At 40.9% G+C, this 20,934-nt stretch overlaps 1 protein-coding gene across 4 annotated transcripts in view; it reads left to right on the top strand.

The window, feature by feature from the left end:
* ANXA4 (annexin A4) overlaps nt 1-20,710 on the top strand; it is a 161,599-nt gene extending 140,889 nt beyond the window's left edge. For all 4 annotated transcript variants that reach the window (XM_060659364.3, XM_078444581.2, XM_060659355.3 and 1 more), the window contains 9 exons: nt 481-594; nt 1,869-1,959; nt 3,960-4,039; nt 6,149-6,205; nt 11,394-11,487; nt 15,236-15,331; nt 15,868-15,926; nt 17,388-17,510; nt 19,627-20,710. In XM_060659364.3, coding sequence (XP_060515347.1) covers nt 481-594; nt 1,869-1,959; nt 3,960-4,039; nt 6,149-6,205; nt 11,394-11,487; nt 15,236-15,331; nt 15,868-15,926; nt 17,388-17,510; nt 19,627-19,686 — 774 coding nt within the window. In that variant the 3' untranslated portion in view covers nt 19,687-20,710. The remainder of the gene's footprint in view (nt 1-480; nt 595-1,868; nt 1,960-3,959; nt 4,040-6,148; nt 6,206-11,393; nt 11,488-15,235; nt 15,332-15,867; nt 15,927-17,387; nt 17,511-19,626) is intronic.
* Nucleotides 20,711-20,934: the final 224 nt, after the last annotated feature.

The raw sequence follows: 20,934 nt of genomic DNA, 5'->3' as shown, positions 1-20,934 counted from the left end.
TATAAATAACATTTTAATGAAAAATAGCTATATATTCCAAAGCATTAACATTTAGTGAGCAAATTGGCATTCTTTTACATTTTGCAAAGTTCTTTAACGCCTGCTTTAATGGAAGACAGCTGGATTCTCATATATGCTTCTGCATCGTTTGTTGTGATACATGGTTTTGGTTGAAGTATAGGAAGAAAATCTGGTCTTGTACAGATATGTACTTGGAAAAGGGCATTTTAATAGCCTTTTAACAGAATTGTAGAAATGTAGATATGTCAAGTAGCCTTTGCAAAACTCCACTGTACAAATGGGAGAGAATGACAGTGAAAAGGCAAATAATGTCTTAGTGTTATCATGAGGAGAGCTCTGCCCTTGCAGGCCTCCTGAAGGAGTCTGGAGACCCCAGGCATCCCAGACCACACTCTGAGAGCGGCCGGGCTGGTTTAAGTTAGCATGGCAGTTAAACAGAGCCACCTGCTTGCCTTGCAGGACCTGATAGACGACTTGAAGTCGGAACTGAGTGGCAACTTTGAGCGGGTGATCGTGGGAATGATGACGCCCACCGTGCTGTATGATGTGCAGGAGCTGCGACGGGCCATGAAGGTGTGTGTCCCTCTTCTTCTGCAGCCATGGACCAGCTTCCTCAAGAAAGTGACAAAAACCCTGTGGGAGTGGGGAGGGAGAAGTTCAGGAGAAAGATTTTCCTTCACTGATGACAACTCGAAAACATGACATTACATTATAGCAATTGTAAACTTCAAAGCTGTTCTCCATAAAGTTATGCAATCATTTGCTCTTTCCTGTGGCTCCACGGGGAGTGGTTAGAGTTGTGCTTGTGGTGCAGCTTCAGGACCGTTCTTGTCATGTTAGCTGCTTTTGAGACACGAAACTTCATGGCTGACACAGTGGAGCCTCTGGGGCTGCCGGAGGCTCACTACTGGCAGAAAGGGTTCTCAGCCTCCCTCAGTGCTAGATCCACTGTGCCTTAGCCCTAGGCTGACTGTTTTTAATGACCAACTACAAAATTCAAATACAGTTACCCTCCTCCCTGAACATGCCAGTAAATAGCCTTGTGGAAGGTTCTCGGCTAGGCTCTGGGAAAGCAAAGAAGTAACAGTCTTTGCCAGAAGATTCTGCCTTTCAAAGGAAAAGTATGGGGATGGGGGAGGCAGGCAACTGGGGGGCTTAGACTCTTTTTAAATTTTTTAATGTTTATTTTTGAGCAAGAGAGAGAGAGAGTATGAGCTGGGGAGGGGTGGAGAGAGAGAGAGAGAGAGAGAGAGAGAGAGAGAGAATCCCAAGCAGGCTCCACGCTGTCAGCACAGAGCCACATGTGGGGCTTGATCTCACTAACCATAAGATGATGACCTGAGCAAAAATCAAGAGTCAGACGCATAACAGACTGAGCCACCCATGTGCCCAAGCATTGGACTCTTGATATCATCTCAGGTTGTGAGATTGAGCCCTGTGTCAGGCATGGAGCCTGCTTGGGATTCTCTCTCTTCCTCTCTCTCTGCCCCTCCCCTGCATGCACATCTGCACGGTCTCTCTCTCAAAACAAATAAATTAAAAAAAAAAAAAAAAAAAAAAGTACAGGGGAAGTCAAGGAAAGATTAAGCCTCTAGAGGGCAGACACTGTCCATAACCTGGCAAGATAATCAGCTGATAGAAACACCCCATAAATGTTTGTTATTATCAAAAACAATTATGGTAAACATTGGAATTTGGGCAGGACAACTTAAAAATTAGCAAATCCTGTTCCTAGAACCCAATAGGTTGCTTTTTTCTCTGCAGATTCCTGGTTATATGCCTCTGTGTCTGGGATTCAACATTATAAACTGACTCATAACTCCCTCTTCTCTGGGTTTCGTGTTTAGGGAGCTGGCACGGATGAGGGCTGCCTGATTGAGATCCTGGCCTCCCGAACACCTGAGGAGATCCGACGTATAAACCAGACCTACCAGCTTCGTATGTAGCATTCTCAGGGGCCCCACTGAGGTTTCACTGTGATCTGAAAAGTAAACTAGCAGTGGGTAGTTACCTACTGATTAAACTTTCTTCTTAGAGGGGCACCTGGGTGGCTCAAGTCAGTTAAGCATCTGACTTCAGCTCAGGTCCTGATCTCGTGGTCTGTAGTCCATGGGTTCAAGCCCCATGTCAGGCTCTGTGCTGACAGCCTGGAGCCTGCCTCAGATTCTGTGTCTTTCTCTCTTCCCCTTCCCCACTACACTCTGCCTCTCTCTCTCTCTCTCTCTGCACTCTCTCTCAAAATGATACATAAACATTAAAAATTTTTTTTAAAAATACTTTATTCTTACAAACACTGACCATGAGGGATCCTTAGTTCCAAGCTCCACTTTTAGGCAGTTTCCTGTCTAGGCAAATGACAATCTGTTTGCTTCTCAAGACTTCTTTTTTTTTTTTTTTTTTTTCTCAAGACTTCTTAGGTGAAGATGCCACTCCCAGTGCAGTGTTTTATTACCCTGAAAGTTGTTCCCTATTATCAAGCAGAGAATCAAACATGTTTGTTCAAAAGTGGTGGCACCAATGAATCTTAGCATTTCAGGGAATGCCCTGGAGGGGCTCTCTCGCCCAACTTCTTACCTCCACACTGGACTGTATACCCTCCAGCCACCTAAGAAAGATAGCCATTTATTCCTCTCTTAAAAATCTCCAGAGGATGATGTTTCTGAAGAGTCTTTAAAAGATAATATGCCTTTTTGCCCTAAGAATGTAATTAAAAAAAAAAAAAAAAACTGCTCAAAGGTTTAGATCCTATAGTGCTTGTTTGGTATTGTTTATATTAGCTAAATATGTCCATCAGTAGCAGGTTGACTAAACAAAATATGGTGCACCCACACAATGGAGTATTATGTAGTCATCAAAATGTATATTGAAGGATATTATTAAATTCTGTTAAATGGTATGGTATATGGATAAGTGAAAAAGACAAATCATAAAATAGCATGCTATGATGTCATTTTTTTAAAAAAGAAAAAAATAACAGGGGCACCTGGGTGGCTTAGTCGGTTAAGCATCCTGTTCTTGATTTCAGCTCAGGTCACGATCTTGTGGTTCACGAGTTCAAACCCTGCATCAGGCTCTGCACTGACAGCGTGGAGCCTACTTGGGACTCTCTTTCTCTTCCTCACTCTCTGCCACTCCCCCGCTCATGCTGTCTTCCCTCACCCCAATAAATAAACTTAAAAAAAAAAGAATAAAAGAAAAATAACATACGTATATAAGGAAAAATGAGGAAGGAGACTCACCAAGGTGGTATCGATGATTATTTCTGGGTGATTAGATTATGGTGGAGTTTTGTGGAGTCTTTTTCCCTCCATTTTACTTTGTTTTTCCCTGAGTTTTCCATGTACTACTCTGGTAGAAAGGAAACAAAACAGTAAGAGTTTTGGTAAGTGTTCAGGGCAGGAGATACTAAACCTCAGGAGCTTCGTTCGAACACTCCAATCCCCATGTCTGCCGAATGGATCTTCTACCCAAGGGCTGTGAAGGGCTGCAACTTCTCTGGGGAAGCTCTTGGTGGGAAGCTGCTAGAATTTGGGTCTGACATGCCCCCTGCATGTCCCCAAACACAGGCTCAGAAACTCTGCTCTATTTGCCTTTCCATGTGCCAGTCAACAGTCACCGTTCCTTCCATCACTGAGAACCACGGTGGGGGCAGACTCCTGGACAGTAGTAACTGCAGGAGGAGGAATACAGCCCCAGCCCTCTTGACCTTTCATTTTAAGGACCAGGAACATCTTGTTTCTACTATAATGACAAGCTAAACTTGCCTTGACCATTTTACAAGAGTTCAGTTTTGGAAAAACTGTGTGTGGGGTTGAAAACCCTCATAACAAACTGCTTCGGTAAACTGGCTGATCCTGGGGAGGACAGATGGTTCTGGAGCATGACGCAGCACTGGACAGGACTGTACTCTGATGCAGCTAACTTTGCTCTCTTGCCAGAATATGGGAAGAGCCTTGAAGATGACATTCGCTCTGACACTTCATTCATGTTCCAGAGGGTGCTGGTGTCTCTGTCCGCTGTGAGTCGCGCCCTCAGTGGGCTGCTCCTGATGGGGCTTGAGTTCTATCGGGATGCTTGCTCCAAATCCCCTTTTCCAGCCTTGCTCACCCTTTCATCCTGCCAGATGTGAATATTCCCCAAGTGTTGTTCTTGGGCCTCTCTGCTATTTTAATCCTCTCTCTTTTAGAGACTCTGGCTACTCACGCATGCCCATTTATTCAAATTTATATATATAAATACCTAATGCATGCCAGGTACCCTTGCTACTCAGTGCATTGAGACAACTTCTAGGCTTTAAGAGTTTATGTTGTCATAAAGGAATATATCAGGTACACAGATTGCTATAATAAAGGCATGAAAAGTGCCAAAGGAGGAGCACAGAGTAAAAGGAAGTTTCAAGGACAGAGTCTGGTTGCAGAAACAAAGAACAGCCTTCATGACAGAGGTGCTGGTTCAGAGAGGACTCGGAGGGTCTCTAGGATTTCAAGAGGCACAGATATAGGTGAGTGCGTTACAGGCAGGAAGAACAGCCAGAAAGAGGCAAGGAGGCAGGGGACATGGGGTGTGGGGTGTGTTCAAGGAATTGTTGGCTGAGCAGTTGGTTGGTGATTCTAGGAACAAGGTGGAAAGATGAACTGAGATCCCTTGTTGGGAGAGCAGTAGGGAGCTGCTAAAGGTTTGGGATCGCTGGAGTGAACTGCATTTTTAGAAGAGTAATGTAACAGTGATGTGTAAGATCAGTTGAACTGAAGGCTGGGAGGCCTGGTAGGAAGTTACCTCAATATTCCAGATGAGAAGTAAAGCAGGACTGGGCTAGTGTGGGAGGAGGGGTACCAGAAAATAGAAGATGCATACATGTGACATTTCACATGACTCCCCAATTTTGTCTTTATCCTGACGTCCTTCCTGAGTGTAGGACTCTCATTTCTCACTGCTTTTTAAGGTGTTTCCTTATAGTCTACAATCACCTCAAATCAGTCCTCCTAAACTAAACCTGAACTCATTTCCCCCCCAAACCAGCTCATCTTCCTGACTTCCTGTTTCTGTTAATATTGTAAAACAATAATATTGTTTCTGTTAATATTAACAAGGCAGGACCCCAGAAATCATCTCCAACCCCACCACACTCCGCCTGTGATATTTACTTAATAATGCTGACCTGCTTTACTTGTTTCCTTATTTTTTCCTCACTTCTTATTTCTTAGCATTTCTTAACTCATTTTGTTCTTTGCCTTTCAGATTTAGTACTCTGCCAAGCCATGCCTAGACCATAGAATATTGAGACAGCATAGCAATAGAGGTAGTCTAACAAGGGTGCCTGGGTGGCTCAGTTGGTTAAGCATCCAACTCTTGATTTCAGCTCAGATCATGATCTCACAGTTGATGAGTTTGAGCCCTACATTGGCCTCTGCACTGACAGCTCAGAGCCTGCTAGGGATTTTGTCTCCCTCTCTCTCTGCCATTCCCCGTGCTCTCTCTCTTTTCTCTCTCTCTCTCTCTCTCTCTCTCTCTCTCTCTCTCTCTCTCTCTCTCAAAAATAAATAAGCATTAAAAAAAATAGTCTAACAGTCCAGAGGAAAGTAGCCTGTTACTCCTTACCATTCCTCCCAGACTTCAACCCTGCCCTTCCCATGAGCTGATGTTGGTGAGGGGTGAGGCATTTTCACATGCTCCTTAAGCCCCACTGCTGGTCCTAGACTCTTGATTCTCCTTTGTTCCAAGCCCTTATTTGGCAGAATTGATCAATGTAGATTTGCCGGCTAGGAAGGCCTTGAGTCAGCTGGGAAGACATAGGAGTGGGGTGAGCTGGCAAAGGGAGGAGACAGCAGTGGAGGGAGCAGTCAGCAGGCAGTGTTTCTCTGCTTCCCCTTCTGCTGGCAGAGACTGCCCAGGCAGCATGAAGGAGCCGCTGGCTCTGGTTGGTCATGTTCTCTAGGCACAGACCAGAGCCACAGGAATAATGCAAACATATTCAGAGGACATCTGCCCTCTCTCCCTAGGCTGGAAGTGTGACCTCTGTGGGCATTCTAATTACCATGTCCTTGGGTTCCCAGACATTCTGTCCTAACAGTGTGCCCCACCACCATCTTCATGGATACTCTCTCATTCTCTGTTTTGCTTTTCTCAGGGTGGCAGGGATGAAGGAAATTATCTGGATGATGCTCTCATGAGACAGGATGCTCAGGTTAGTAGAACTGAAATTTCTTTCTTTTCTTTTGCCAATAAGACATGCCTTAGTTGGTGGATCCCCTCTTATATTTCAGTGTATATTTCCTGGCTGGGATATATTATAAAAAAAAAAAAAAAGAAAAGATTCCCATAGATAACCTTTAATGCAGAAATTTCTTGCAGAGATACTTGGGGCTTGAGGGTGATACAGGGCATCATTATATAAGCCTCCCTGTGTTCTTGACATTGGGACCATGGTGTGGCCACCCCAGAGAACCATGGACCATCTTTGGAATCACTTGAAGGTGAAGGGACCTGCCTTTGCTTTATTTACCTTGCATTTTTACTTCCCCAGAGAGAACATTTGACAGCACCTGTGTTAAACAGCTTGGCGCAGTGTGTACCCCATTGGAGTAAAATTAATATCAAACCCCAAGAGGCAGTTGTTTCCCTGGTGCCCAGCCCACTGATGCTGCCCTGGCACTGATGCCTGATCTATTTACTGCAGCCAGGTAACACTGACAATAAGAACTAATAAAAAGTGGGTCCTTACCAAGTGCCAAACACTGTTGAGCTCTTGATACAAAGTATGTCATTGAATCCTTGCAATAACCCTGTGAACCAAGTATTGCTATCCCCGTTCTATGGACAAGAAAATTGAGGCTTACAGAAGTCCAGTTCCTTGCTCAAGTTCACAGATAATACATGGCAGAACTGGGATTTGAACCTAGGCAATTTGGATCTAGATCCTGTACTCTCAACCAATATACAACCATGGGGAAGAACTGTTCCCATTCATTATGCAAGGTATGAACCACTATGGATTCTGCAGGAAAGAACCCGTTGCTTTCACCAAGAGGGAGAGGGGTATGTGTGTCATAAGAGTTCTGAGGATGCAGGGAGGCCCATCCCATACTAGAGAAATAGGAAATTGCCTCTAAAACAAAAGCTTTGAGGAGGGAGAAGGTATTGAAAACGCTGAACTCCTGGTTGCTTACATGAATTTCAGCTACCTCAAAGACAACATTTTTGAGTATGTTGGAAGGAGCCTCCGTAGCACAGGTGTATCTCAAACTAAATGAAGAGTTAGCAAGCAATTTATTCCTGAGACATTATAGCCACTGTCAATTGTTGGTGCGTTTCTTAGATGCCAGGCATTGCATTTAACTGCTTTGCGCTTTTTCCTCACAACACATCTGTGAAGTAGATATTTTTACTTCTGCTTTAGAGATTAAGAAACTGATGTGAAGATTTAAATAACTTATCCAAAAAAATCATTCCTAACTACGGTAAATGATAAGTAAATAAATAAATAACTTGTCCAAGATCTCATAGCTGGTAGAATTGGGCTCCTTGAATCCAGGTCTGTCTGATTTTTTTAAACAAATGCAGTTCAATCAACTGTTTTGAGGGCTCTTCAAGGAGCCTCTTGGAAGTGATCAGCTGAAAGGGGTTTCCTACCAAGTTTGGGCTGGGAAAGTTGGACGGAGGAAGTAGAACTCAGAGTAGGTTTTTCTGGATCCTTCACCAAGAGGTGAGGAATTTAAGACCAACGCCCACTGATATTTCAGCTCTTGTAGGATAAGACGGTAGGAAAACCTTGTCAGCCTTTGCTGTGGCTTGTATCAGCAGCAGGGGGAGTGGTTGCAACCACTAGGTATTATAGCTGGATTTTGAGGAAAGTAAATGAGTTTGAGATGAGAAGAATGATCAGGGCAGGTGGAATCAGGTCATGGTAACTTACAAAAGGTAGAAATCTTAAAATTTAAAAAGGCTGTTATCCAATGAGTCCAATTTCATCTGTTCTTGGGATGAAACTGGCACTGAAGGACATCATAGGGAGTGCTCAAAATTCCTACTTTAAAAAGAAACTCATGGGGCGCCTGGGTGGCTCAGTCGGTTGGGCAGCCCACTTTGGCTCAGGTCACGATCTCACGGTCCGTGAGTTCGAGCCCCGCATCAGGCTCTGTGCTGACAGCTCGGAGCCCGGAGCCTGTTTCAGATTCTGTGTCTCCCTCTCTGACCCTCCCCCGTTCATGCTCTGTCTCTCTCTGTCTCAAAAATAAATAAACGTTAAAAAAAATTTTTTTTTAAAAATAAAAAGAAACTCATGATATATTAAAACTACCCTAGGGGCACCTGGGTGGCTCAGTCGGTCAAGTGTCCAGCTTCAGCTCAGATGGTGATCTCAAGATTCGTGAGTTTGAGCCCCACATCAGGCTCTGTGCTGACAGCTCAGAGCCTGGAGCCTGCTTCAGATTCTGTGTCTCCCTCTCTCTCTGACCCTCCCCTGCTTGGGCTCGGTCTCTCTTTCTCTCTCAAAAATAAACATAAAAAAAGTTTTTAAACTACAGTAAAAATGCCCTTCAGAGCTTTGGCTGGATGACACATTTTGGTTCTCTTCTCCTGAAAAACAAATAAACCAGCAAATCTAAAAAAGGGGAAATCTGCATCAACACTGGAAACCATGGAGGAGGGCCGTTAAAATGCCAGATGGGCAGCAAACCTGGGCCAAGGATGCAGGAAGGACATTTCTGCCACAGAAAAGAGGCCAATGCCCCCAACCTCAAAGCACAGTGGCTTTGTGTGAACAGGAAGAAATTCCTCAGGGAACTCCTGTGTCTCAGCAGCCCTCCGTGGACTAGCAACTGGTGCTCCTGCTGGAACTCCATCCATATAAAAAGTGAGGAGCTCCGAGAAGAATCCCCTCACCTTGTTCTGGAGGAAAAGAACAGATCTGGATAGACTGCTCATCACTTAAAAATGAAAAAGCGTGACAGTCAGCAAACCCTCAGCTCAGACGCTATGTGGCCTGTGAACAAACAGAAGCAGCAAGGGAGGCAAACAGGGCCACACTGTCAGGAAGAGGCAGATTTCACATGGCTTTGGACCCTAAAATACACAAGAGAAAAACAGGTTTCAGTGAAACAAGAGCTAAATAAAAAGGCAGTGAGAAAAGAACAGAGATGAAAACGGAGCCAGATGAAGGGCAAGAAAAGATAAAGGAGCTAGATGAGCCGACAAGAAGTGATCTTAGACAAAACAGGAAAATCTGAATTTTAAAGCTTATTACTTTATTACTTAGATGAACTCTTTGTGCCCTCTGAGCTTTAAAATTCCATGGTTCTGTGAATTGACTCTAAAGCAGTGAGGAAATTAGACAAAGAAATGAAAGAATAGATGAGTAGATGGAGGGAAGCCCAATGAGTGACAAAAAATGTGTCAGTTAAGGGCATTTTGAGAAACTTAACAAGCCAGCTGCTGATTATAAATAAACAGTAGGGTTTTAAATTAAAAAAATAAAAAAAATTTTTTAATAAATGTTTATTTTTGAGAGAGAGACAAGAGTGTGAGCGGGGAGAGGCAGAGAGAGAGGGAGACACAGAATCCGAAGCAGGCTCCAGGCTCTGAGCTGTCAGCACAGAGTCCGACGGAGGGCTTGAACCCACGAGCTGTGAGATCACGACCTGAGCCGAAGTCAGACACTTAACGGACTGAGCCACCCAGGTGCTGCAAAAACATTTTTAAAATAAAACACACATAGGGGAGGGGAAGGAAAAAAAAAAAAAAAAAAAAAGTTAGAGTGGGAGAGAGCCAAAGCATAAGAGACTGTTAAAAACTAAGAACAAACTGAGGGTTGATGGGGGGTGGGAGGGAGGGGAAGGTGGGTGATGGGTATTGAGGAGGGCACCTTTTGGGATGAGCACTGGGTGTTGTATGGAAACCAATTTGACAATAAATTTCATATATTGAAAAAATAAATAAATAAATAAATAAATAAATAAATAAAACACACATAACATAAAATTTGCCATCTTACCCATTTTTAAGTGTACAGTTCAGTAATGTTAACTATGTGCATATTCCTGTGCAATCTCCAGAGCTTTCTCACCTTGCAAAACTGAAACTCTATACCATTAAACAACTCCTCATTTCCCCCTCCTCCCAGCCAGTGACAACCACTCTCTGGCTTTCTGTTTCTATGAGTTTGACTAGACACCTCATACAAGGTAATCGCACAGTACTTGTGTTTGTGTAACTGGCTTATTTCACTTAGCATAATGTCCTCAGGGTTCATCCAGGTTGTAGCATGTGCCAGAATTTCCTTCCTTTTTAAGGCTGGATCATATTCCAATGTTTGTATAGCCCACATTTTGTTTACCAATTCATCTGTCTGTCGATGGACAGTTGAGTTGCTTCTAACTTTTGGCTGTTGTGAATAATGCTCTGTGAATATGGATATACAGATATTTCTGTAAGATCTGCTTTCCATTCTTTTGGCTATATACTCAGAAGTAGTATTGTTGGATCATATGGTAATTCCATTTTTAATTTCTTGAAGCATAGCCATACTGTTTTCTATAGAGGCTGCGTTATTCTACGTTCTCATCAAGAGTGCACGGGGTTCCAGTTTCTCGACATCCTCGCCAACAGTTGCTATTTTCCTGTTGTTTTTTTAAAATAGCAGTGAGGTAATATGAATAGTAGTTTTGATTTATCAGTAATATAGTTAAAGTGGCCAGAGTCAAATTCTTATAGTCCTACCTGTTTGGAATATAAACAATTACTAATGGGGTCCTGGTTCTACTGTGACACCTTGTGTAGCCTTCGGCAAATCACAGATCATTCTACAGTAGTGTTGTCCAGTAGAATTTTCTGCGATGCTGAAAATGTTCTACATTGGCACTCTCATATGGGTGTCTACTGGCTAATTTTAATTAACTAAAATTAAATGAAATTTAAAAGTCAACTCCTCAGCCAGAGTAGCCACAAATGGCCACAGAGCACCTGAAATGTGGCTAGTCTGACTGAGGAGTTGACTTGTAAATTTTCATGAATGAAAATGTAAGTAGTCACATATGGTTAGTGACTTCTGTATGGTAAGCCTAGTCTAGGGCATTCCTTTCAGCTCTGATGATATATACTGTAGTATATAGTCTGTATATAGTCTGTATATAAGGAGTCTGTGTATAAGAAGCTGCTGCTGGTGCTTGCCCTCTCAAGGAGATAGTAAAAGGTCCCATTAGTCATATACCTAAGGAAAAGTCTTGAGTCATTGTTTGCCACTCACCAACACCACTTCCACCCTCATCACCAACAAAATAAAACGCAGCCAGCTCAGCTCTTTGAAGTTCTGGAAATATTTATATATTTCCTGGCACCTTCTCTGTGATGTTTTAAACTTGTGCTTTGTTTGGCTTCAGGACCTGTATGAGGCTGGAGAGAAGAAATGGGGGACAGATGAGGTGAAATTTCTAACTGTTCTCTGTTCCCGGAACCGCAATCATCTGTTGCATGGTAAGGCACTTGCCTCATCTTCCAAAGAAGCTGTTTGAAAGACAGTGAAAACTATATTGTCCATAATTAATTTAGAACCTTTTCCCCTTTACTTGGTACAAAGAACTGATTGCACTGAACTTAGATATCTTACCTTGGAAATGTAGGAGTGCAACAGTGTGCATGAGAGCCAATTTCTGAAATATTAATGATGAATAATTAGTGGATATACAATGTATTCATAGGGGTTTGGCATTCCTGTTTGTAGGAAACCAACGTTCGCGCTCAATCCTTTTTCTAAAGCAGCCCCATTTAATTAAAAAAATTTTTTTTTAAAGTTTACTTATTTATTTTGAGAGAGAGAGAGAGAAAATGAGTGGGGTAGGAGTAGAGAGAGAGGGAGAGAGAACCCCAAGCAGGCTCTGCACTATGAGTACTCGAACTCACGAACTGCAAGATCATGATCTGAGCCGAGATCACGAGTCGGACACTAAACCGACTGAGCCACCCAGGCACCTGCCCCATTTAATTTTACTTACATAAGAAAAAATCTTCAGTACATCAGTGAGTAATGAAGTGGAATTGTTGGTTGATATTTATTCCTATTTAATATCCAAGTTGTAAAGCTAATAGAAATTATTTCTTTAGGGAGTATGTGGCATAAGATAAATAGTGGATAGTTTCACATTTTATTTCCTATGTGTAATGTTTTTAATTTGCTTCTGGTAATGCTAGTCTTTGTAATGTGATTTTAAACTTCTTTGGGAAAAAAATTGTGGAACATTTGTCGTCAGGTTTATTTTCTTGTAAACAGCAATGAGGATTAAATAGGATATTTCATCTTTTATATAAGCTCTTTAGGTCTTTATGTTGCAGTACAATTTTATAAACCCACCGTGCTGTATAATCACACACAATTTACAAAACCTATGGGAAATTTGAGGATGAGTTTGCTAAATTGAAAACATAAAGTAATTGAAAATTACAACACATTTGGAAGTTGCAGTGATTTCAGATATTCCACAGTGCCTAAAAATAGGTAATTACACCTGTTAATAAATATCACAGGCTACCATCAGATGCACCAACTTCTGACTCAGCTCCTTATTTCTTCCCCTTGCCAGATTACTAATTACATAAATCTCCACCTGGTGGTATTTCCCCAGAACTGCAGGTCTGCTAAAGACCATGCAAATACCTTTGTAACAATTTTCACTTCTCAGCACAATTGTCGGGAAGTTATAAAATATCTGCTTGTAAACGACTGGAAGAAAATCTAAGCACTATTTGGATAAAGAAAACTTCATAATTTTCTTACCAACAAACGATAATAGTGAGGATTCAAATAACTAGGGTTTTATTAATTATCTTCCCAGTGCAGTGCTAAGCATATGATAAGCATTGTTTGTTGCAATATCCCATTGGAGCAGCCATTATTTCCCCCATTTTACAGTGACTTGTGTCAATGAGATCTTTTGATTCCAAGCAATAGACACTGACTCCAACTTAAGTAAGAAGGAGAAATAATACAGAATGGGACAAGAGGGAAAATGGAAAAAACTGGTGGCTCATAGAATTGAAGGAAGAGCTGAACAATTCCAGGAAGAACAGAAATCAAGGCAGTTCTGGGGATCACAGTGGAAGGGAGTCACGTATTTTACTTGTAAGGCAGAGTTTCTCAGTCTGGTCTTCGTTGAAAATGCTGGTTCTTGAACCCCTACTTCAGACTGGCTGATTTAGAATCCCTGAAAGTGACATTCAGGACGTTTCCCAGGTTCCCCAGTTAATTCTTCTGTTCTCTGAGGTTAAAGCTGACTCAGTGCTTTTGGCCATTCCCATTATCTGCTCATTTATAAAACCCCCAGGAGGGGGAAAGCCTGGGTGGCTCAGTCAGGCATCAGACTCTTGATTTCAGCTTAGGCCATGATCTCATGGTTGTGAAATCGAGTCCCACATCCCACTCCATGCTGGATGTGGAACCTACTTAAGACTCTATCTTTTTCTCTCTCTTTAAAAATTAATTAATTAATTAATTAAATTTAAAAAATCCCCAGGAGGGTAAGACTGGCTGTGGTCCAATGAACTGCCCACTGATTTGGTAGAGCTTATGGTGTATGTTGGGGGGCAGGGATGTCTGTGGGTTGACAGCCATGTGAAAATCACACTGATGGGGCCTGGGGCAATACCCCAAAGGGAGCAATGTTAAGAAGAAAAAACAGATATCCACTCTAAGAAGGCTCCAGAAGGAGACAGCGAGAGGAAAATAGGTTCATCGCATTCGAAAATACTTGGCAAAAAGTGAAAGAAAAACTAATTATGTTACAGTCTATTAAAAGAGGCAACCATTTGTGTCAAATGTGACTCAGTATTCAAGGGGTTGACTTACTCTAGTTTTAAGCCAAAAGGAACACACAGGTGATTGCCAAGGCCAGAATTGCAAAAAGACATGTTCTGCTCATTAAGAGAACAATGAGAAAAGAAAGCACATCTCTCTAGATGTTAGGTTCATTTTATGTGTGAGAAAACAGGGTCCCAAATAAGGGAAAGGACTCACCTGATCTCCTCCGAGAGTCACAACATTCCTTCATCCTCCCCTCGCACCCATTCCACTTGCCTGTGCCTCCTGGGTTCTCACTGACACTGCTAATTACTTTCTTCCTGAGGTATGCCAAAGAATAAATAGTGACTGCTTTGGATTCTGTGTCTCACTCTGTCTCACTCACACTCTGTCTCTGTCTCTCAAAAGTGAATAAACGTTAAGAAAAAATTTTTTTTCGGGGCACCTGTGTGGTTCAGTCGCTTAAGCATCTGGCTTTGGCTCAGGTCATGATCCCACGGTTTGTGGGTTTGAGCCCCACGTCAGGCTCTGTGCTGACAGCTCAGAACCTGCAGCCTGCTTCAGATTCTGTGTCTCCCTCTCTTTCTGCCCATCCCTCACTTGTGTTCTGTCTCTCTCAAAAACAAACATTAAAAAAATTTTTTTAATTAAAATAAAAAATGGGGGTGTCTCAAACGTCCATTGATGGATGAATGGATAAAGAAGATGTGGTATACATATACAATGAAGTATTACTCGGCAATCAAAAAGAATGAAATCTGGCCATTTGCAACTACGTAGATGGAACTGGAGGGTATTATGCTAAGTGAAATTAGTCAGTCAGAGAAAGACAAATGTCATATGACTTCACTCATATGAACACTTTAAGATACAAAACAGATGAACATAAGGGAAGGGAAGCAAACAGGGAGGGGGGCAAAAACATAAGAGACTCTTAAATATGGAGAACAAACAGAGGGTTACTGGAGGGATTATGGGAAGGGGGATGGGCTAAAATGGTAAGGGGCATTAAGGAATCTACTCCTGAAATCGTTGCACTATATGCTAACTAACTTGGATATAAATTAAAAAATTAAATTAAATTAAATTTTTAAAAACTACTTGTAAAAAAAAAATGGGGGCACCTGGGTGGCTCAGTCGGTTGAACATCCAACTTCAGCTCAGGTCATGATCTCCCGGTCCATGAGTGCCAGCCCCACATCAGGCTCTGTCATGACAGCTTAGAGCCTGGGGCCTGCTTTGGATTCTGTGTCTCCCTTTCCCTCTGCCTCTCCCCCACTCACACTCTGTCTCTGTCTCTCAAAAATGAATAAATGTTAAAAAAAATTTTTTTAAATAAACAGTGATCTCTAGAATGCTCATTCTCTCCATAAATTTCAGTTTCCTCTATTCTTTTTATTATTTATAATTCCATTTTGTTATTGTTTGTAGTGTTTGATGAATACAAAAGGATATCACAGAAGGATATTGAGCAGAGTATTAAATCTGAAACATCTGGTAGCTTTGAAGATGCTCTGCTGGCCATAGGTAAGCTGGTAGAGGGTGGGAAGTAGAGAAACAAATGTTTACCGACTTTTCCCCTTACTAGTTTGTTGTCATGGGGATATAGGTGTTTTCAGGGATTTAAAAAAAAGTTTCAGTCACTCATAATGAGATGCAGAATTTTAAACAAGAAGTATTATATATGATCTGATTATTATTATATTATGTAGCTTTATATATTTTATATTCTCTGTGCCTTTATATCTTAATATACCGGAGAGATAATCCTATACTAGCTGCATCTTGTAAGTCTATGGATGGTTAGAACTAATAACTGTTTCATATGGTAGGCATAGTAATCATTTTGAAACTATATGCTGCCTTTTGCTTTAATTGCCTTTATTAATTATTTCTCCATGGTCTATGTTCATAAAACATAGACCTTGGCTAAAATTCTTCTGACAAGGCAATCAAGAGAATACTACTTCATACCTTGTAGAAACAGAGAGAACAATTGTCACTTTTTTCTCATAGCTTTTATAATTTTTTTATTTCTTTTTTTTTTTTTTATCTCTTAACAGTAAAGTGCATGAGGAACAAATCTGCATATTTTGCTGAAAGGCTTTATAAATCTATGAAGGTAAATGGCTCATTTTTAGCATCTGAATGACTCCAACATGTCTTATGTCCACCTTCATGTTTACTTCTGTTTCCCATACAAATTAACCAAAATCAGCTTGAGATACTCAGTTCAACTCATCAAATACTTCACCGAGTGCCTGCTAATGATAATACTAGGTAATATTTATTGAGTACTTACAACATGTGATCACCATTCCTAATGCTGTATACATATGGATTAATTTTATCCCTATAACAGCTCTAAGGGGAAGGTCCTATTATTAACCCCCATTTTACAGATGAGAAAACTGAGACATAGGGAGGATGTGCAGTTTGTCCAAGGTCCTCAGTGAGGAAGTAATGGAGCAAGGATGCAAATATTGGCAATTTGGCTTCAGAGCCCAGGCCCCTAACCATGCATCATACTCTGTGCAGAGACTGCTGCTGGGAACTGTGAGAGGTACAGGAGCGATTGGAAGGTAGGAAGGGGAAGACACATGTGTGCAAAATACCAGTAAGAACAAAATAGAATATAAGACAGTAGTTGAGGATCCAAATATATAGGAACACAGAAAGAAGAGTATCTTCCAGTATTTGTTTAGGGGGTGAAGATCAGAGAAGAATATTTAAAGAAGTTGGTATATTTCAGCAGGACCTTAAAGGAAATTTTACAGGGGCACCTGGGTGTCTCAGTCAGTTGAGTGTCCGACTTCGGCTCAGGTATGATCTCACAGTTTTGTGAGTTCAAGTGCTGCGTTGGGCTCTACGCTGACACTTCAGAGCCTGGAGCCTGTGTCACATTCTGTGTGTATCTCTCGGCCTCTTCCCCACTTGTGCGGGCCCTCGCTCTCTCAAAAGTAAGCAAGTAAACGTCAAAAAAAAAATAGATAAAAGGAGTTTTTTTTTTTTTTTTTTTTTTTTTTAATTTTTTTTTAACGTTTATTTATTTTTGAGACAGAGAGACAGAACATGAACGGGGGAGGGTCAGAGAGAGAGGGAGACACAGAATCTGAAACAGGCTCCAGGCTCTGAGCTCTCAGCACAGAGCCCGACGCGGGGCTCGAACTCACGGACTGCAAGATCATGACCTGAGCTGAAGTCGGACGCCCAACCGACTGAGCCACCCAGGCGCCCCAAGGGAGTTTTACGTTGGAGGATTTCATCTGGTAGGAAGGATGGTAAGGCTGGGGAAGGAAGGATGACATTCAGTGGGGAAGAATCATTGCAGGTGAGGCAGGCAGTCTGAGAACACCAGGTATGTGTCTCGAATGGCAGAGAGCAGTCTCCTCTGGTTCGAACACAGAGTGTTGGAAAGGTAGGTTGTGGAAAGCCCTGAACACCATGGTGAGGAACAGTATTCCACAGGCTTCTACAGGCTTTGTGGTGCAAAAGACGTCATCAGGAGAGCCATGCATAGGCTTGCCTTGATAGGCTAAAGAAGAGCACTGAGAACCAGCATGGATCTTGTTTTCTTCCTTAGGGCTTGGGCACCGATGATGACACCCTTATCAGAGTTATGGTTTCTCGAGCGGAGATTGATATGATGGACATCCGGGAAAACTTCAAGAGGCTTTATGGAAAGTCTCTGTATTCCTTCATCAAGGTAGGTCATGAGAGCCCGGCCTTGGCCCAGGGGAAAGCTCTGAGAAAAGAAATGGGGTTCTGACCTAGGTATTCAGACACTTCTTATCCGTTCCCTGGCAGATAGCACCACTTTTAAAGATCTTACTCTAATTCAGGTATTTCCAGTTTCTTTCCTTTCACAGATGTTTAAATCTCTGCCAGGTTAGAAGCTGGAAATGTTTGCCTTCTAAATATAGTAATTATGTTGACCCCGGACAGAGAAAGAGTATATTGTAATGAATACTTTTAAAAGTGTCACTTCCTTGCCTGCCTGCTTACAGTGGAAGATAAGCAACCAAGTCAGTCATCCAGAAACCCAGGGCCAGCTAAGATCTACAGTGGGAAAGCCTGTTAGTTACCCTGGATTTCTGCCTTTATTTACCTGGCAGCAGACTTCCCGGAGTCCTAACTGGGCATGAGAATGACAAGAAATGATTCACATCCAGGGGTGCCTGGGTGTCTCAGTCGGTTAAGCGTCTCACTTCAGCTCAGGTCATGATCTCAACAGTTCGAACCCCATATTGGGGGCTTCAGGCTGACCGTGGGGAGTCTGCTTGGGATTCTCTGTCTCCCTCTCTCTGTGCCCCTCCCCTGCTCGCGTGCTCTCTCTCTTTCAAAAGTAAATAAACATTTTTTTTAAAAAAGAAAAAATGACAAAAGTAAGAAAAATGTAAGTTATACTTATAAGGAACAACTAGAATACAGTGACATGTAAGCAGCTGTAAAAAAGAGGCCAGGGAAAAGAACATTATGCTATAAGGAAAAAGGGATTATGCTATAAGGAAAAAGAATTTAAGGAGAAAACACATTAAATAGGAAAAAAGTGATCACTTTATATTAATAAAGGCAACTATTCACAACAAAGATTAAGTCAAGAAACTTTTAAGTGCCAAATAAGTGTTGCATTCAAATCTATAAATAAGAAATTTGAAGCTCCAAAAGAAGACATTGATGGAAATATATGCCAGATAGAATTTAACACATCCTTATTCTTTGGCAGATTGATGAGACAAAGCATAAAGAAAGATATATTAAGATTTAATTTAAGAGATATATATTAAACTTTGAATCCAATAGACAGAGATTCCCTCTTTTCTAGTGCCCATGAAGCACAAACAAAAATTGATCTAATAATTAGACCATAAAACATTATATGTAGAAATTATAGCACCTTTCTGGAAGGCTATTTTGCAACATGTACTAAAAGGCTTAAGAAAATGCACAATCATTGGGGCACCTGGGTGGCTCAGTCAGTTGAGCACCCAGCGGCTTTGGCTCAGGTCATGATCTTGTGGTTCCTGGGTTTGAGCTCCACATCGGGCTCTGTGCTGACATGACAGAGCCTGGAGCCTGCTTCGGATTCTGTGTCTCCCTCTCTCTGCCCCTTCCCCGTTTGCATTCTGTCTCCATCTCTCTCTCTCTCTCTCTCTCTCTCTCTCTCTCTCTGTCTCTCAAAAATAAACATTAAAAAAAATGTTCTTTAAGAAAAGGCACCATCATTAATCTGGTAATTCTCATTTTATGAAAATCTATCCTGAGTAAATCATCAAGAAAATGCACAAAAATTTAACTACAATTGCTTATTATAACAGTATTTATAATAGTGAAAAATTAGAAAAGATAGAAATATCTAACAGTGGGGGAGGGTAAGCAAATTATTTTACCTATATAAAACGGAATACTATTTAACCATTAAAGAATGATGTTGTAGAAGAACATTTAATAAATTAAAATAGGGAAATAATCTCTATTATGTAAAAAAGCAGAATACAGAATACTATACCCCCTCACATAGGAATCCATACATATAGAAAAAGGTCTGGAAGGATATTGCACACACCAAAATACTAAGAATATCTCTAGATGGTGGAATTAGGGTTTTTATGTTCTTTTATGTCTTTATTTCCTATATTGAACAGGTATTACTTTTGCAATAAAAAAAATAACAAGTGTTATTAAAAAAAAAAAAAATTAAAAAATACCTCTCTGAGAAAAAGCCAGAGAAGACTGAAAAAGTTAACATGGTTGACTCCGAGCTGTGTATTCGTTTTGAAAACCCGCTTATCAGATTGTTCCTTTGCTTCCCTTGCCCCCAGGGTGACACATCTGGAGACTACAGGAAAGTACTGCTCATTCTCTGTGGAGGAGACGATTAAAATAAAATCCAGGAAGGATAGGAGGATTCCCAACACTTTGAATTTTTTTTTCACTTCATTTTTCCACACTGCTATTAGTATTATCGCAGAATGCTTATTTCCAATTAAAACGCCTACAGATGCTTCTTAGGGTATAGACTGTATTATTATTCATCTACAATTACTCATTATGATGCTTTAAAGCTGTACTTGCATTTCAAAGCTTATACAACTTAAAAGGAGATTTTAAATTAGAAATAAAAATGTACTCCATGGTTTTAACAGATTTCTTCCTTGTTTGTGTTTCACAGAAATTGGAATGTATTAAATTTATTTCATGGTTTTGGTGAAAAACTATTAAAGCAGAAGACTCAAAGACTGCTGTAAAATCACTTTGCTTCCCTAATTCTGTTTTCAAAGTGGCTAGTAATTTCTTTATTTGAAATTGTGAGCATGTAGTTCTTAAGAATATCAGTCCGATTAGCTGTTTTACACGGTCATACTCTGAAAACATCCACTAATCTCCTTTGTTTAGATTTTGTCTATACTGTTAGTTGATCTCTACAAAAGTTTGCATGGGAGACTTCCTTTCTCACATCTTATATTAAGATTACTTACTCTCTCCAGGTTGAAGTATACCAAAATCACCAACTCGTCTGAGCAAATTAAATTCTAAGTGTGGTTATACAGGTCATATATGTCTGGTTAGCAAACATAAATGCTGAACATTCCACAATATTATGGTTAATGTCTTAATCCAGCTGGAAGATGAATGGAAAAAAACTAAGTGTCCAACCAGGTATTATACTGGTGATGGTGTAATGTTCTGAATTTACTTTTATTTACAGGAATTTTTTTGTGCTAAAAGTAATTTTTTAAATATTTTTCAATTTTGTTGATTTGTAGTAATTTACATTTGCACTGTGCCTTTCAACTCTAAAATTATTCTGAAGTTGTACTTGATTTTATTCAAAGGTTCAGTTTATATACAACGTGGAAAAATAATTTTAATAAAACATGGTGTCTTTAAAATGTCTTTAAAATATTCTTTCTCTAATTGACTTTTCCACTTTGGAGATTTTTCACCCTGGCCCTGAAAGAAGATATCTTTAAAAAACTTGTGTTAGTCAGTTTCTGTTAGAAACTACAACCTAAAGAAGACATCCAGATGGCCAACAGGCACATGAAAAGATGCTCAACGTCACTCCTCATCAGGGAAATACAAATCAAAACCACACTCAGATATCACCTCACGCCAGTCAGAGTGGC

The sequence above is a fragment of the Panthera onca genome, chromosome A3 (genome assembly GCF_046562875.1).
Source record: "Panthera onca isolate mPanOnc1 chromosome A3, mPanOnc1 haplotype 2, whole genome shotgun sequence".
NCBI classification, from domain to species: domain Eukaryota; kingdom Metazoa; phylum Chordata; class Mammalia; order Carnivora; family Felidae; genus Panthera; species Panthera onca.
This window is presented reverse-complemented; position numbering and strand designations above follow the sequence as displayed.